Raw genomic sequence first — 19,687 nt, 5'->3', positions numbered from 1 at the left:
TCCTCACTGCAACACTCTGATATACATCACACCGCTCACTGTACCACGCTGATGAACCCCACAGCCCTCAGACTAACACTTTGGTATACACACACCCCTCACAGTACCCCTCCCAGTAACACGTTGATATACCCCACACTCCTCACTGAAACAATCTGACATACCCCACACCCATCACTGTAACACTCTGATATACGCCAAACCCCTCACTGTAACACTCTGATATACCCCACACCCCTCACTATAACACTCTGATGTACCCCACTCCCCTCACTGTAACACTCTGATATTCCCGACAGCCCTCACTGTAGCATTCTGATATACCTTAGACTCCAGGCTGTAACACTCTGATACATCCCACACCCCCCACTGTAACACTCTGATAAACCGCACACCGCCATTGTAACACTGTTATATCCCACACACATCACTTTAACACTCTGATATATCTCACACCCCTCCATGTAATATTCAGATATTTCTCATTCGCTCACTGTAACACTCTGATATACCCCCACTCCCCTCACTGTCACACTCTGATATACCGTACAACCCTCACTGTAAGATCCGTTGATATGTGCCACACCCCTCACAGTTACACTCTGATATAACCACAAACTATAACTCTCAGATATACCCCAGACCCGACACTGTAAATCTGCAATATATCCCACACATGTCACTTTAGCACTCTGATATACCCCACAACTGTCTCTGTAAAATTCAGAAAAAGCCCAAACCCCTCACTATAACACTCTTATATACACCACACCACTCACTCTAACTACGTGATAAACCCCACACCCCTTACTGTATTATTCAGATATACACCATACCTCTCACTGTAACACCATGGTGTACCCTACACCCCTCACTGTAACTATCTGTTATACCCCACACCACTCGTTGTAGCACACTGATATACCCCACACTCCTCACTGAAACACTCTGATATACCCCACACCCCTCTCGGTAACACTCTGATATACTCCACACCCCTCACTGTAACACTCTGATATACCCAACACCGCTCACTGTAACACTCTGATATACCGCAGACTCCTCACTGAAACACTCTGATATACCCCACACCTCTCACTGTAACACTCTGTTATATCCCACGCTCCTCACAGAAACACTGATATACCCCACACCCCACACTGTAATGTTCCGATATACGCCACACTCCTCATTGAAACACTCTGATATACCCCACACCCCTCATTGTAACACATTGATAAACCCCACATCCCTCACTGTAACACTCTGTTATACCCCACACCCCTCTCTGTTACACTCTGATAAACCCCACACCACTCACTGTAACACTCTGATATACCCCACACCCTTCTCTGTAACTCTCTGATATACCCCACACCCCTCATTGTAACACTCTGATACAACCCGCACCCCTCATTGTAACACTCCAATATACATCACACTGCTCACTGTACCACGCTGATAAACCCCACAGCCCTCAGACTAACACTCTGGTATCCACACACCCCTAATAGTAACACTTTGATATACCCCACACTTCTCACTGAAACACTCTGATCCCCACATCCCTCACTTTAACATCCTGATACACATCACACCCCACCCTGTAGCTATCTAATATAACGCTCCTCATTGGAACACCCTATATACACCACACCCTTCATGGTAACACTCTGTTATTCCCCACACATCTCACTGTAAAACTCTGATATACCGCTCACTCCTCACTACAACACTCTGATATACCCCACACCCCTCAATGTAACACTCTGATACAACCCATACCCCTCATTGTAACACTCCAATATACATCACACCGCTCACTGTAGCACGCTAATAAACCCCACAGACCTCAGACTAACTCTCTGGTATATACACACCCCTCACAGTACCTCTCACTGTAACACTCTGATATAGACCACACCCCTCACTGTAAGACTCTGATATACCCCATTCCCTTCATTGTAACACGCTGATTTTCCCTACAGCCCTCACTGTAACATTCTGATATACCCCAGAGCCCAGTCTGTAACACCCTCACAAACCGCACACCGACATTGTAACACTGATATATCCCCACACATCACTTTAACACTGATATATCTCACACCCCTCCATGTAACATTCAGATAATTCTCATTCCCTCACTGTAACACACTGATACACCCCCACTCCCCTCACTGTCACACTCTGATTTACCGTACACATCTCACTGTAACACTCTGATATACCCCACTCATCTCACTGTAACACTGATATACCCCACACCCCTCACTATAACACTCTTATATACACCAAACCACTCACTGTAACTACCGGATAAACCCCGCACCCCTTACTGTAATATTCTGATATACACCATACCCCACACTCCTCACTGTAACTATCTGTTATACCCCACACCACTCGTTGTAGCACTCTGATATACCCGCAGTCCTCACTGAAACACTCTGATATACCCCACACCCCTCTCGGTAACACTCTGATATACCCCACACCCCTCACTGTAACACTCTGATATACCCCAGACTCCTCACTGAAACACTCTGATATACTACACACCCCTCACTGTAACACTCTGATATACCCCACGCTCCTCACTGAAACACTGATATACCCCACACCCCTCACTGTAACGTTCCGATATACGCCACACTCCTCACTGAAACACTCTGATATAACCCACTCCCCTCACTGTAACACATTGATAAACCCCACACCCCTCTCTGTTACACTCTGATAAACCCCACACCACTCACTGTAACTCTCTGATATACCCCACACCCCTCAATGTAACACACTGATATACCCCGCCCCCCTCACTGTAACACTCTGATATACCCCACAGCCCTCTCTGTAACACTCTGATATATCCCACATCCCTCACTGTAACACTCTGATATACCCCACACCCCTCACTGTAACGCTCTGATATACCCCACACCCCTCTCCGTAAAACTCTGATATACCCCACACCCCTCAATGTAACACTCTGATAAACCACACACCCCTAACTGTAACACTGTGATACACCCCACACCCCTCTCTGTAACACTCTGATATACACAACACCCTCACTGAAACACTCTGATATACCCCACACCGCTCTCTGTAACATTCTGATATCCCCCACACCCTTCATTGTAACACTCTGCTAAACCTCACACTCCTCACTGTAACACTCTGATATACCCCACACTCCTCACTGAAACACTGATATACCTCACACCCCTCTCTGTAGCATGCTGATATACCCCACACTCCTCACTGAAACACTCTGATATACCCCACACCCCTCACTGTAACACATTGATAAAACCCCACATCCCTCACTTTAACTCTCTGATATACCCCACATTCCTCTCCGTAACACTCTGATAAACCCCACATCCCTCACTGTAACTCTCTGATATACCCCACATTCCTCTCTGTAACACTCTGATAAACCCCACACCCCTCACTGTAACACTTTGATATACCTCACACCCTTCTCTGTAACACTCTGATATACCCCACACTCTTCATTGTAACACTCTGATATACCCCACAGCCCTCACCGTAAGACTCTGATATACCACACACCCCTCTCTGTAACACTCTGATATACACAACACCCTCACTGAAACACTCTGATATACGCCACACCTCTCACTGTAACATTTTGAAATACCCCACACCCTTCTCTGTAACTCTCTGATATACCCCACAGCCCTCTCTGTAACACTCTGATATATCCCACACCCCTCTCTGTAACATTCTGATATACCCCACACCCTTCATTGTAACACTCTGCTAAACCTCACACTCCTCACTGTAACATTCTGATATACCCCACACGCCTCTCAGTAACGCTCTGATATACACCCCAACCCTCAATGAAACACTCTGATGTACCCCACAGCCCTTACTGTAACACTCTGATATACCTCACACACCTTACTGTAACACTCTGATATACACCACACCCCTCACTGTAATTCTCTGGTATACCGCTCACTCCTCATTGCAACACTCCGATATACATCACACCGCTCACTGTACCACGCTGATAAACCCCACAGCCCTCAGACTAACACTCTGGTATACACACACCCCTCACAGTACCACTTTGATATACCCCACACCCCTCACTGAAACACTCTGATATACCCCACACCCCTCACTTTAACACTCTTATATACCCCACACCCCTCACTATAACACTCTGATATACCCCACTCCTTCACTGTAACACTCTGATATTCCCGACAGCCCTCACTGTAACATTCTGATATACCCCAGGCTGTAACACTCTGACAAACCGCACACCGGCATTGTAACACTGTTATATCCCACACACATCACTTTAACACTCTGATATGTCTCACACCCCTCCATGTAACATTCAGATATTTCTCATTCCCTCACTGTAACACTCTTATATACCCCCACTCCCCTCACTGTCACACTCTGATATACCGTACAACCCTCACTGTAAGATCCGTTGATATGTGCCACATCCCTTACAGTTACACTCTGATATAACCACACACTATAACTCTCTGATATATCCCAGACCCGACACTGTAAATCTCCAATATATCCCACACATCTCACTTTAACACTCTGATATACCCCACACCCCTCACTGTAAAATTCAGAAAGAGCCCACACCCCTCACTTTAACATCCTGATACACACCACACCCCTCCTTGTAGCTATCTAATATAACGCTCATCATTGTAACACCCTGTATACCCCACACCCGTCACGGTAACACTCTGTTATTCCCCACACATTTCACAGTAACATTCTGATATACTCCACCCATCTCACTGTAACACTCTGATATACCCCACACATCTCACTGTAACACTGATATACCCCACATCCTTAACTATAACACTCTTATATACACCACACCACTCAGTGTAACTACCTAATAAACCCCACACACCTTACTGTAATATTCTGATATACACTATACAACTCACTGTAAAACCATGATGTACCCCACACCCCTCACTGTAACTATCTGTTATACCCCAAACCCCTTGTTGTAGCACTCTGATATACCCCACGCTCCTCACTGAAACACTCTGATATACCACACACCCCTCACTGTAACACTCTGATATACCCCACATTCCTCTCTGTAACAATCTGATAAACCCCACACCGCTCACTGTAACACTTTGATATACCCCACACCCTTCTCTGTAACACTCTGATATACACCACACCCCTCACTGTAGCACTCTGATATACCCCACACCCCTCACTATAACACTCTGATATACCCTACACCCCTCACTGTAACACTCTGATATACCCCACATTCCTCTCTGTAACAATCTGATAAACCCCACACCGCTCACTGTAACACTTTGATATACCCCACACCCTTCTCTGTAACACTCTGATATACACCACACCCCTCACTGTAGCACTCTGATATACCCCACACCCCTCACTATAACACTCTGATATACCCTACACCCCTCTCTGTAACACTCTGATTTACCCCACACCCCTCACTGTAACACTCTGATATACCACACACCCCTCTCTGTAACACTCTGATATACACAACACCCTCTCTGAAACACTCTGATAAACCCCACATCCCTCACTGTAACACTCTGATATACCCCACACCCCTCTCTGTTACACTCTGGTAAACCCCACACCCCTCACTGTAACATTTTGATATACCCCACAGCCCTCTCTGTAACACTCTGAAATACCCCACACCCCTCTTTGTAACATTCTGATATACCCCACACCCTTCATTGTAACACTCTGCTAAACCTCACGCTCCTCACTGTAACATTCTGATTTACCCCACACGCCTCTCAGTAACACTCTGATATACACCACACCCCTCATTGAAACACTCTGATATACCCCACAGCCCTCACTGTAAAACTCTGATATACCCCACACACCTTACTGTTACACTCTGATAAACCCCACACCACTCACTGTAACTCTCTGATATACCCCACACCCCTCATTGTAACACACTGATATACCCCGCCCCCCTCACTGTAACACTCTGATATACCCCACAGCACTCTCTGTAACACTCTGATATATCCCACATCCCTCACTGTAACACGCTGATATACCCCACACCCCTCACTGTAACGCTCTGATATACCCCACACCCCTCTCCGTAAAACTCTGATATACCCCACACCCCTCAATGTAACACTCTGATAAACCACACACCCCTAACTGTAACACTGTGATACACCCCACACCCCTCTCTGTAACACTCTGGTATACACAACACCCTCACTGAAACACTCTGATATACCCCACACCGCTCTCTGTAACATTCTGATATCCCTCACACCCTTCATTGTAACACTCTGCTAAACCTCACACTCCTCACTGTAACACTCTGATATACCCCACACTCGTCACTGAAACACTGATATCCCTCACACCCCTCTCTGTAACATGCTGATATACCCCACACTCCTCACTGAAACACTCTGATATACCCCACACCCCTCACTGTAACATATTGATAAAACCCCACATCCCTCATTTTAACTCTCTGATATACCCCACATTCCTCTCCGTAACACTCTGATAAACCCCACATCCCTCACTGTAACTCTCTGATATACCCCACATTCCTCTCTGTAACACTCTGATAAACCCCACACCCCTCACTGTAACACTTTGATATACCTCACACCCTTCTCTGTAACACTCTGATATACCCCACACTCTTCATTGTAACACTCTGATATACCCCACAGCCCTCACCGTAAGACTCTGATATACCACACACCCCTCTCTGTAACACTCTGATATACACAACACCCTCACTGAAAAACTCTGATATATGCCACACCTCTCACTGTAACATTTTGAAATACCCCACACCCTTCTCTGTAACTCTCTGATATACCCCACAGCCCTCTCTGTAACACTCTGATATACCCCACACCCCTCTCTGTAACATTCTGATATACCCCACACCCTTCATTGTAACACTCTGCTAAACCTCACACTCCTCACTGTAACATTCTGATATACCCCACACGCCTCTCAGTAACACTATGATATACACCCCAACCCTCAATGAAACACTCTGATGTACCCCACAGCCCTTACTGTAACACTCTGATATACCTCACACACCTTACTGTAACACTCTGATATACACCACACCCCTCACTGTAATTCTCTGGTATACCGCTCACTCCTCATTGCAACACTCCGATATACATCACACCGCTCACTGTACCACGCTGATAAACCCCACAGCCCTCACTGAAACACTCTGATATACCCCACACCCCTCACTTTAACACTCTTATATACCCCACACCCCTCACTGAAACACTCTGATATACCCCACTCCTTCACTGTAACACTCTGATATTCCCGACAGCCCTCACTGTAACATTCTGATATACCCCAGGCTGTAACACTCTGACAAACCGCACACCGGCATTGTAACACTGTTATATCCCACACACATCACTTTAACACTCTGATATGTCTCACACCCCTCCATGTAACATTCAGATATTTCTCATTCCCTCACTGTAACACTCTTATATACCCCCACTCCCCTCACTGTCACACTCTGATATACCGTACAACCCTCACTGTAAGATCCGTTGATATGTGCCACATCCCTTACAGTTACACTCTGATATAACCACACACTATAACTCTCTGATATATCCCAGACCCGACACTGTAAATCTCCAATATATCCCACACATCTCACTTTAACACTCTGATATACCCCACACCCCTCACTGTAAAATTCAGAAAGAGCCCACACCCCTCACTTTAACATCCTGATACACACCACACCCCTCCTTGTAGCTATCTAATATAACGCTCATCATTGTAACACCCTGTATACCCCACACCCCTCACGGTAACACTCTGTTATTCCCCACACATTTCACAGTAACATTCTGATATACTCCACCCATCTCACTGTAACACTCTGATATACCCCACACATCTCACTGTAACACTGATATACCCCACATCCTTCACTATAACACTCTTATATACACCACACCACTCAGTGTAACTACCTAATAAACCCCACATCCCTTACTGTAATATTCTGATATACACTATACAACTCACTGTAAAACCATGATGTACCCCACACCCCTCACTGTAACTATCTGTTATACCCCACACCCCTCGTTGTAGCACTCTGATATACCCCACGCTCCTCACTGAAACACTCTGATATACCACACACCCCTCACTGTAACACTCTGATATACCCCACATTCCTCTCTGTAACAATCTGATAAACCCTACACCCCTCACTGTAACACTTTGATATACCCCACACCCTTCTCTGTAACACTCTGATATACACCACACCCCTCACTGTAGCACTCTGATATACCCCACACCCCTCACTATAACACTCTGATATACCCTACACCCCTCTCTGTAACACTCTGATTTACCCCACACCCCTCACTGTAACACTCTGATATACCACACACCCCTCTCTGTAACACTCTGATATACACAACACCCTCTCTGAAACACTCTGATAAACCCCGCATCCCTCACTGTAACACTCTGATATACCCCACACCCCTCTCTGTTACACTCTGATAAACCCCACACCCCTCACTGTAACATTTTGATATACCCCACAGCCCTCTCTGTAACACTCTGAAATACCCCACACCCCTCTTTGTAACATTCTGATATACCCCACACCCTTCATTGTAACACTGTGCTAAACCTCACGCTCCTCACTGTAACATTCTGATTTACCCCACACGCCTCTCAGTAATACTCTGATATACACCACACCCCTCATTGAAACACTCTGATATACCCCACAGCCCTCACTGTAAAACTCTGATATACCCCACACACCTTACTGTAACACTCTGATATACCCCACACGTCTCATCGTAACACTCTGATATACCCCACACATCTCACTGTAACACTCTGATAAACCCCACATCCCTCACTGTAACTCTCTGATATACCCCACATTCTTTTCTGTAACACTCTGATAAACCCCACACCCCTCACTGTAACACTTTGATATACCTCACACCCTTCTCTGTAACACTCTGATATACCCCACACTCTTCATTGTAACACTCTGATATACCCCACACCCCTCACCGTAAGACTCTGATATACCACACACCCCTCTCTGTAACACTCTGATATACACAACACCCTCACTGAAACACTCTGATATACGCCACACCTCTCACTGTAACATTTTGAAATACCCCACACCCTTCTCTGTAACTCTCTGATATACCCCACAGCCCTCTCTGTAACACTCTGATATACCCCACACCCCTCTCTGTAACATTCTGATATACCCCACACCCTTCATTGTAACACTCTGCTAAACCTCACACTCCTCACTGTAACATTCTGATATACCCCACACCCCTCACTATAACACTCTGATATACCCCACACTCCTCTCTGTAACACTCTGATATACATAACACCCCTCACTGTAATACACTGATATATCCCACACACCATACTGTAACACTCTCATATACCACACACATCTGACTGTAACACTCTGATATACACAACACCCCTCACTGTAACACTCTGATATACCGCTCACTCCTCGTTGCAACAATCTGACATACGCCACACCCCTCACTGTAACACTCTGATATACCCCACACCCCTCTCTGTAACAATCTGAAAAACCCCACACCCCTCACTGTAACACTTTGATATACACCTCACCCTACTCTGTAACACTCTCATATACCCCACACCCCGCATTGTAACATTCTGATATACCACACACCCCTCACTGTAATACTCTGATATACCCGACACCCCTCTCTGTAACACTCTGATATACCCCACATCCCTCACTGTAACACTCTGATATACCCCACACTCCTCACTGAAACTCTCTGATATATCCCACACCCCTCACTGTAACACTCTGATATACCCAACACCCCTCTCTGTTACACTCTGGTATACGCCACAGCCCTCTCTGTAACACTCTGATATACACCACACCCCTCACTGTAACACTCTGAGAAACCCCACACCCCTCAAAGTAACACTCTGATATACCCCACACCCCTCTCTGTAACTCTCTGATATATCCCACACCTTTCATTGTAACACTCTAATAAACCACACACCCCTCACTGTAAAACTCTGATATACTCCACACCCCTCACTGTAACACTCTGATATATCCCACACCCCTCAATTTAACAATCTGATATACCCCACAGCCTTCGCTGTAACACTGATATACCCCACACCCCTCACTGTAACACTCTGATACACCCCACACCCCTCTCTGTAACACTCTGATATATACCACACCTCTCACTGTAACACTCTGATATACACCACAGCCCTCTCTGTAACACTCTGATATACCCCACACCCCTCTCTGTAACATTCTGATATACCCCACACCCTTCATTGTAACACTCTGCTAAACCTCACACTCCTCAGTGTAACACTCTGATATACCCCACATGCCTCTCAGTAACACTCTGATATACCCCACACACCTTACTGTAACACTCTGATATACCCCACACCTCTCATGGTAACACTCTGATATACCCCACACATCTCACTGTAACACTATGATATACACCACACCCCTCACTGTAATTCTCTGGTATATCGCTCACTCCTCACTGCAACACTCCGATATACATCACACCGCTCACTGTACCACACTGATAAACCCCGCAGCCCTCAGACTAACACACTGGTATACACACACCCCTCACAGTAACACTTTGATATACCCCACACTCCTCACTGTAACACTCTGATATACCCCACCCCCCTCACTTTAACACTCTTATATACCCCACACCCCTCACTATAACACTCTGATATACCCACTCCCTCACTGTAACACTCTGATATTCCCGACAGCCCTCACTGTAACATTCTGATATACCCCAGGCTGTAACACTCTGACAAACCGCACACCGACATTGTAACACTGTTATATCCCACACACATCACTTTAACACTCTGATATGTCTCACACCCCTCCATGTAACATTCAGATATTTCTCATTCCCTCACTGTAACACTCTTATATACCCCCACTCCCCTCACTGTCACACTCTGATATACCGTACAACCCTCACTGTAAGATCCGTTGATATGTGCCACACCCCTCACAGTTACACTCTGATATAACCACACACTATAACTCTCTGATATATCCCAGACCCGACACTGTAAATCTCCAATATATCCCACACATCTCACTTTAACACTCTGATATACCCCACACCCCTCACTGTAAAATTCAGAAAGAGCCCACACCCCTCACTTTAACATCCTGATACACACCACACCCCTCCTTGTAGCTATCTAATATAACGCTCATCATTGTAACACCCTGTATACCCCACACCCCTCACGGTAACACTCTTTTATTCCCCACACATTTCACAGTAACATTTTGATATACCCCACACATCTTACTGTAACACTCTGATATACCCCACACATCTCACTGTAACACTGATATACCCCACACCCCTCACTATAACACTCTTATATACACCACACCACTCAGTGTAACTACCTAATAAACCCCACACCTCTTACTGTAATATTCTGATATATACTATACAACTCACTGTAAAACCATGATGTACCCCACACCCCTCACTGTAACTATCTGTTATACCCCACACCCCTCGTTGTAGCAGTCTGATATACCCCACGCTCCTCACTGAAACACTCTGATATACCACACACCCCTCACTGTAACACTCTGATATACCCCACATTCCTCTCTGTAACAATCTGATAAACCCCACACCGCTCACTGTAACACTTTGATATACCCCACACCCTTCTCTATAACACTCTGATATACACCACACCCCTCACTGTAGCACTCTGATATACCCCACACCCCTCACTATAACACTCTGATATACCCTACACCCCTCTCTGTAGCACTCTGATATACCCCACACCCTTCATTGTAACACTCTGATTTACCCCACACCCCTCACTGTAACACTCTGATATACTACACACCCCTCTCTGTAACACTCTGATATACACAACACCCTCTCTGAAACACTCTGATATACCCCACACCTCTCACTGTAACACATTGATAAACCCCACATCCCTCACTGTAACACTCTGATATACCCCACACCCCTCTCTGTTACACTCTGATAAACCCCACACCCCTCACTGTAACATTTTGATATACCCCACAGCCCTCTCTGTAACATTCTGAAATACCCCACACCCCTCTTTGTAACATTCTGATATACCCCACACCCTTCATTGTAACACTCTGCTAAACCTCACACTCCTCACTGTAACATTCTGATTTACCCCACACGCCTCTCAGTAACACTCTGATATACACCACACCCCTCATTGAAACACTCTGATATACCCCACAGCCTTCACTGTAAAACTCTGATATACCACACACCTCTCATCGTAACACTCTGATATACCCCACACATCTCACTGTAACACTCTGATATACACCACACCCCTCACTGTAATTCTCTGGTATACCCCTCACTCCTCACTGCAACACTCCGATATACATCACACCGCTCACTGTACCACGCTGATAAACCCCACAGCCCTCAGACTAACTCTCTGGTATACACACACCCCTCACAGTAACACTTTGATATACCCCACACTCCTTACTGAAACAGTCTGATATACCCCACACCCCTCACTATAACACTCTGATATACCCCACACTCCTCTCTGTAACACTCTGATATACATAACACCCCTCACTGTAATACACTGATATATCCCACACACCATACTGTAACACTCTCATATACCACACACATCTGACTGTAACACTCTGATATACACAACACCCCTCACTGTAACACTCTGATATACCGCTCACTCCTCATTGCAACACTCTGACATACGCCACACCCCTCACTGTAACACTCTGATATACCCCACACCCCTCTCTGTAACAATCTGATAAACCCCACACCCCTCACTGTAACACTTTGATATACACCTCACCCTACTCTGTAACACTCTCATATACCCCACACCCCGCATTGTAACATTCTGATATACCACACACCCCTCACTGTAATACTCTGATATACCCGACACCCCTCTCTGTCACACTCTGATATACCCCACATCCCTCACTATAACACTCTGATATACCCCACACTCCTCACTGAAACTCTCTGATATATCCCACATCCCTCACTGTAACACTCTGATATACCCAACACCCCTCTCTGTTACACTCTGATATACGCCACAGCCCTCTCTGTAACACTCTGATATACCCCACATTCCTCACTGTAACCCTCTGATATACCCCACACTCCTCATTGTAAAATTCTGAGATATCCCACACCCCTCACTTTAACACCCTGATACACACCACACCGTTCCCTGTAGCTATCTAACATAACACTCCTCACTTTAACACCCTATATACCCCACACCCCTCACTGTAACTCTCTGATATACCCCACACTCGTCACTGTTACTCTGTTATATTCCACACTCACACTCTCTGATATTCCCTACTCCCCTCACTATATGATTCTTCCATACATCCCACCCTCCTTCTGCCCAAGGGCCGGTATCATGATGTATCATTGCTGCATGATGGAGTTTATATTTCATTGTGATATGCTTTTACCTTTTGTTTTCAGTACCTTTAGATTTGGGGGAAATTTTAGGGGTATTTTAAGAGGTTTTCCTTGAGTTGTCCATGTTATGTTGGACAGGGCTGGTTTAGCCCCGATATCACTTACAATATTCTCTTGTGTAGTCGCAGTGTGTCTGATATTAAGCATGTTTCCATTTGAGATTTCAGGTCGTGTCATTAGCATCACAGATTTATCAGCAAATGGATGTTAAATTTTGGGTCAATGTGTAAATGAGGAAACTGAGAATAATGTGCCCCACCAGGGCCCATCCCAGAATGAACATTGACAGGATGCACACAGCCAGGCACTGACCTTTGTCATTGCTTCATTAACTGACATTGAGCGGTAGTGTTATGGTGGGGCCATGGTGGGCTGATGGTGGGATCATGACAGGACTATGGTAGGACAATGATAAAAAGAGATTACAGTGCAGCTACAGTTTGATTATGGTGAGATTAAGACAGGTTTGTGAGATTACAACGGGATTATGGTGCAACAACGGTGGCTTTACAGAAGGAGTTGATGACGTTTCAACGAGATTACACTGGGACTCGTGGAGAGCTATGGTGATGTTATGGTGAAGTTATGCTGTGATTGTAGAATGATACTGACAGAGCTTCTATGTCTTTACACAGCATTGATGGAGGTCCATGAAGATTTCTTCGTGTACAGAAGCGGAGTTTACAGACACACACCAGTGATGGCTGAAAGACCAGACAAATTCCGTGGGCACGGGACACACTCGGTTAGAATCACAGGGTAAGGAATGATGAGTGTGGGAAATTGGTCCACACAAAGTGAAATCAGGTAGAGTGAGAATGATAGATAATTAACAGGGATTGAAAACAACAGCCTCACAACATCATCAATTAAAGACAGTGGGGGATTTGTAGACCAACCCTCTCGATGAGAAACTGGGAGGATCTGGTCAGGCACTGTGTCAGAGCCCGACCCATTGAAGTCAGAGCATACAATAGGCCAGAGTGTGACACGGGCATCAGACTGAAGCTGTCCCATCCTCACAGTGCCAGGACAGGTTGATTAAAGCTCGGTGGGTGATATGTAGAGAATTCAGGTCAAAGTGGCCAGTTGAAGACAAGAGTGTAAATAGTTTCCAGAGCAACTTTGATACATGTCAGTGGGAGAAGGGATTCAGAGATGGATAGGTGGTTTTCACTGATTGAATGGAGGTGGGTTGCTGATGTCTGGTGACCTTTGCTTGCCCTTTATCGTGACCTCAGATTGAGTCTTGTAGGATGGGTCATTAAACAGTGAGACGCTTGGCAGCTTCCAATCCCAGGCTGCCCACCAACATCCGAGCCCCAGGTAAGAGAAGGAGAGGAAAAATTACTTTTGGAAATGTTGGATCAGATCCAGCTGTGCCCCCCATGGTCGTTTCACCTGCTCACTCTCTGTGCAGCAAGTAAGGAGTGATCAGTTGGTGATGTTCCAATGAATCAGGACAACAGCTAGAAGGGCTAAAGGGCAGGAGAGTGAAAAATTCCAATTGAGGAACATGGAGACATCTGAAAATGAGTGAAAGACATTAAACAATGCAAAACTGAGAGCATAATGATTCTCTGTAGATGCTAATGTAAAACAAAATCTTTTGTAATGGAATTATGTTGTAGCACCAACCCCTGGTCATTCAGTCCACTGCTGAAATATTATCAGCTGTATGTGAACAGCATTGCCTTTGAATGCATGAATGAGACCTGCAACATTGAGCTGTTTTGTCTGTGTGCAAGTCATAGCATTATTCCATTCCACAGAAATTGTGTACATTAGCATCTCCTGTTACAACAAAGAGTATGGAGGGGTTATGGTGGCTCACTGAGCTTCCAGGAGCCTGGATCTGAATGCAGACCAGATTAATGAGACGACAATCTCCTCTCTGCTGATTGGAAAGCTCTGATGTGAAACCTGATTGTTCAGTGTTTATTCTGGAGTGTCTGCTGCTGAGGCCTCACCATGACTAAACTCCAACAGCACATAACTGGCAGAAAATGTATCATTCTGTCAGGAATTTCAATCCATCTGGAGCCTTGAGATCCTTGTGATCAGTGACTGAGAATCATAGAAACATTGAAGGAAGCCATTCAGCCCACTGGAGCTTTGCTGGCTCTTTGATTGAGCTAGTAAGTTAGTCCCACTCTCCTCCTCTTTCCCCAAAGCTCTGCAAAGCTTTTCTTTTTAAGTATTTCCCAGCCTTTCAGGCAGTGCGTTCCAGACGAAGGAGCTCAGCCCGTGGGGGGCTGACTGCAGCATCTTGCCAGGCCAGTGGCTAATGGCACCCGAGCACATATTGGTTCAGGGGGTGGCAAGGGTGCAGATGTCATTGTGAGATAATGGTGGGGGTGGGGGTGGTAACATGCCCCATGCTCATTGCATGACTGCCTCTTCCAAGGGGCTGTGGCTCAACACACCCACTGGTCTGCTGGAGAACAGACTGTTGGTCTCTAAGCCAGAAGGCCCTCTTATCTCTCTGTCTTGAGGTGAAGAAGATGCTGGAGCCCAGAGTCTACATGGCCCCTGTATCAAAGATTCAACTACTGGTGCCACGAACCCCTGGAGAGAACTGAGCTGCCTCAGCTATTGAGGTGAGCACTGTTACGTTACACAGTGTTGAGGTACTACCCCACATCATCACATAGATTGGCACTGAGCCCTACCCATTCTCTGACCTGCTGCCATAACTCTCTGCCTGACCGTCTAATACATTCAACAACTGTTAAATCCTTTCAGGGCACGGACCCTGGAGTCACATCTGTCTCCTCTTCAGCAGAGCAGAGATCCCACCTTGGCCCGTGTCTTTTCCTGAGCCCATTTCCCCACCTGCAGTGGACACTGCCCGGCTTGTTGAGTGAATGATCTGGTGCAGACCCTTCCAAATCATTATCGACACAAACCAGAGAGCAGGTCCTGTGCAAGGTCCGAGCGAACAATGGTGCAACTTCCAATCCGTCCATTGTCTTGTTGCCTGGATACAGAAAGAGTAGAGGAGGAAGGGTTAGGACAATTACAGGGTAAAGTGTAGCGGGTGAGTGGCGGAGAAAAGTGTAGTTGGTGAGTGACGGGGTGAAGTGTTGTTGGTGAGTGACGGGGTAAAATGTAGTTGGTGTGTGACGGCAAAAAGTGTAGTTGGTGAGTGACGGGGTAAAATGTAATTGGTGTGTGACGGCAAAAAGTGTAGTTGGTGAGTGACGGGGTAAAATGTAATTGGTGTGTGACGGAGCAAAGTGGAGCGGGTGAGTGACAGGATAACGTGTAGTGAGTAAGTGACAGGATAAAGCATAGCGAGTGAGTGACGGGGTGAAATGTAGTGGGTGAGTAATGGGGTAAAGAGTAGTTGGTGAGTGACAGGGTAAAGTGTAGTTGGTGAGTGACGGGGTGAAATGTATTGGTGAGTGACGGAGTAAATTGTAGTTGGTGTGTGACAGGATGAAGTGTAGTGGTTGAGTGATGGGGGGAAGTATAGCGGTTGGGTGACAGGGTAAGTGTAGCTGATGAGCAACAGGGTAAAGAGTAGTGAGTGAGAGACAGGGTAAAGTATTGTGAGTGAGTGACAGGGTAAAGAATAGTGAGTGAGAGACAAGGTAAAGTGTTGTGAGTGAGTGACAGGGTAAAGTTTAGTTGCTGAGTAACAGGTAAAGTGTAGCGGGCGACTGACAGGGTAAAGTGTAGCGGGTGAGTGAAAGTGCAAAATGTAGTGGGTGAGTGACAGAGTAAATTGTAGCAGGAGAGTGACAGCGTAAAGTGTTGTTGGTGAGTGAAAGGCGAAAGTGCAGTTGGTGACTGACAAGGTAAAGTGTAGTTGTTGAGTGACAGGTTAAAGTGTAGTGGGCGACTGACAGGGAAAGGTGGAGTGGATGAGTGATGGGGTAAAATGTAGTGGGTGACTGACAGGGTAAAGTGTAGCTGATGAGTAACAGGCTAGAGCGTAATGGGTGACTGACTGGGTAAAGTGTAGCGGGTGAGTGACAGGCTAAAGAGTAGTGAGTGAGCGACAGGGTAAGTGTAGTGGGTGAGTGACAGGGTAGGTGTAGCTGGTGAGTTACAGGGTAAAGAGTAGTGAGTGAGCGACAGGGTAAGTTTAGTGGGTGAGTGACAGGTAAATTGTAGTGGTTGAGTGACGGGGTAAAGTGTAGCTGGTGAGTGACAGGCTAAAGAGCAGTGAGTGAGTGACAGGGTAAGTGTAGTGGGTGAGTGACAGGGTAGGTGCAGCTGGTGAGTTACAAGGTGAAGAGTAGTGAGTGAGTAACGGGGTAAGTGTAGCTGATGAGTGACAGGATAAAGAGTACTGAGTGAGTGGCAGGTAAGTGTTGTGGGTGAGTGACAGGGTAAGGTGTAGCTGGTGAGTGATGGGGTAAAGAGTACTGGGGAAGCAAGAGGGCAAAGTGAAGTGAGTGAGTGACAGGGTAAAGTGTAGTGGATGAGTGACAGGGTAAAGAGTAGTGAGTGAGTGACAGGATGAATTGTAGTGGGTGAGTGACAGGGTGAAGTGTAGTGGGTGAGTGATGGGGTAAAGTGTAGTGGGTGAGTCATGGGGTAAAGTGTAGTGAGTGAGTGCCAGGGTAAAGTGTAGCGGGTGAGTGACGGGGTAAGGTATAACAGGTGTGTGATGGGGTAAAGTGTAGTGGGTCAGTCATGGGGTAAAGAGTAGCAGGTGAATGACAGGGTAAAGTGTAGCGGGTGAGTGATGGGGTAAAGTGTAACAGGTGAGTTACGGTGTAAATTGTAGCAGGTGAGTGACGGGTTAAGTTTAGCGGGTGTGTGACCGGTTAAAGTGCAGTGGGTGAGTGATTGCGTGAGTGTAGCGATTGAGTGACAGGGTCAAGTGTAGCAGGTGAGTGACGGGGTGAAGTGTAGCGGGTATGTGACCGGTTAAAGTGCAGTGGGTGAGTGATAGGGTGAGTGTAGCGGTTGAGTGACAGGGTTAAGTGTAGCGGGTGAGTGACGGGGTAAGGTATAACAGGTGAGTGACAGGGTAAAGTGTAGCGGGTGAGTGATGGGGTAAAGTGTAGTAGGTGAGTTACGGTGTAAAGTGTAGAGGGGAGTGACGGGTTGACGTGTAGCGGGTGTGTGACCGGTTAAAGTGCAGTGGGTGAGTGATAGGGTGAGTGAAGCGATTGAGTGACAGGGTAAAGTGTAGCGGGTGAGTGACAGGGTAAAGTGTAGCGGGTGAGTGATGGGGTAAATTGTAGCGAGTGATTGACAGTGTGAAATGTAGTGGGTGAGTGAAGCGGTAAAGTGTAGTAGCTGAGTGACAGGGTAAAGTTTAGTTGGTGAGTGACAGGGTAAAGTTTAGTTGGTGAGTGTCAGGATAAAGTGTAGTGGGTAAGTGACGGGGTAAAGTGAAGGACGGGGTAATGTGTAGCGGATGAGTGACAGGATAAAGTGTAGCGGGTGAGTAACAGGCTAGAGTGTAGTGGGCGACTGACTGGGTAAAGTGTAGTGGGTGAGTGACGGGGTAAAGAGTAGTGAATGAGCGACAGCTAAGTGTAGTGGGTGAGTGATGGGGTAAAGTGTAGCGGATGAGTGACGGGGTAAAGTGTAGCGGATGAGTGACGGCGAAAAGTGTATTGGTGAGTGACAAGGTAAGGTGTAGCAAGTGAGTGATGGGATAAAGTGTAGTTGGTGAGTGACGGGGTGAAGTGTTGTTGGTGAGTGACAGGATAAAGTGTAGCGAGTGAGTGACAGGATAAAGTGTAGCGAGTGAGTGACGGGGTAAAGTGTAGCGAGTGAGTGACGGGGTGAAGTGTTGTTGGTGAGTGACAGGATAAAGTATAGCGAGTGAGTGACGGAATAAAGTGTAGCGGGTGAGTGACAGGATAAAGTGTAGCGAGTGAGTGACGGAGTAAAGTGTAGCGGGAGACTGACAGGGTGAAGTGTAGCGGGTGAGTGAAAGTGCAAAGCGTAGTGGGTGAGTGACAGGGTAAATTGTACAGGAGTGTGATGGGGTAAAGTGTTGTTGGTGAGTCCCGGTGAAGTGTAGT

General features: G+C 46.3%; 1 protein-coding gene across 1 annotated transcript in view; it reads left to right on the top strand.

The window, feature by feature from the left end:
• The window catches only part of tinagl1 (tubulointerstitial nephritis antigen-like 1), a 200,386-nt gene that overhangs the window by 112,608 nt on the left and 68,091 nt on the right, over window positions 1-19,687 (top strand). The window contains exon 10 of the mRNA XM_041212103.1: window positions 14,327-14,450. Within this exon, the coding sequence (XP_041068037.1) occupies window positions 14,327-14,450 (124 nt within the window). The remainder of the gene's footprint in view (window positions 1-14,326; window positions 14,451-19,687) is intronic.

Source organism: Carcharodon carcharias, chromosome 19, assembly GCF_017639515.1.
Source record: "Carcharodon carcharias isolate sCarCar2 chromosome 19, sCarCar2.pri, whole genome shotgun sequence".
In the NCBI taxonomy this organism is placed as follows: Eukaryota; Metazoa; Chordata; class Chondrichthyes; order Lamniformes; family Lamnidae; genus Carcharodon; species Carcharodon carcharias.
This window is presented reverse-complemented; position numbering and strand designations above follow the sequence as displayed.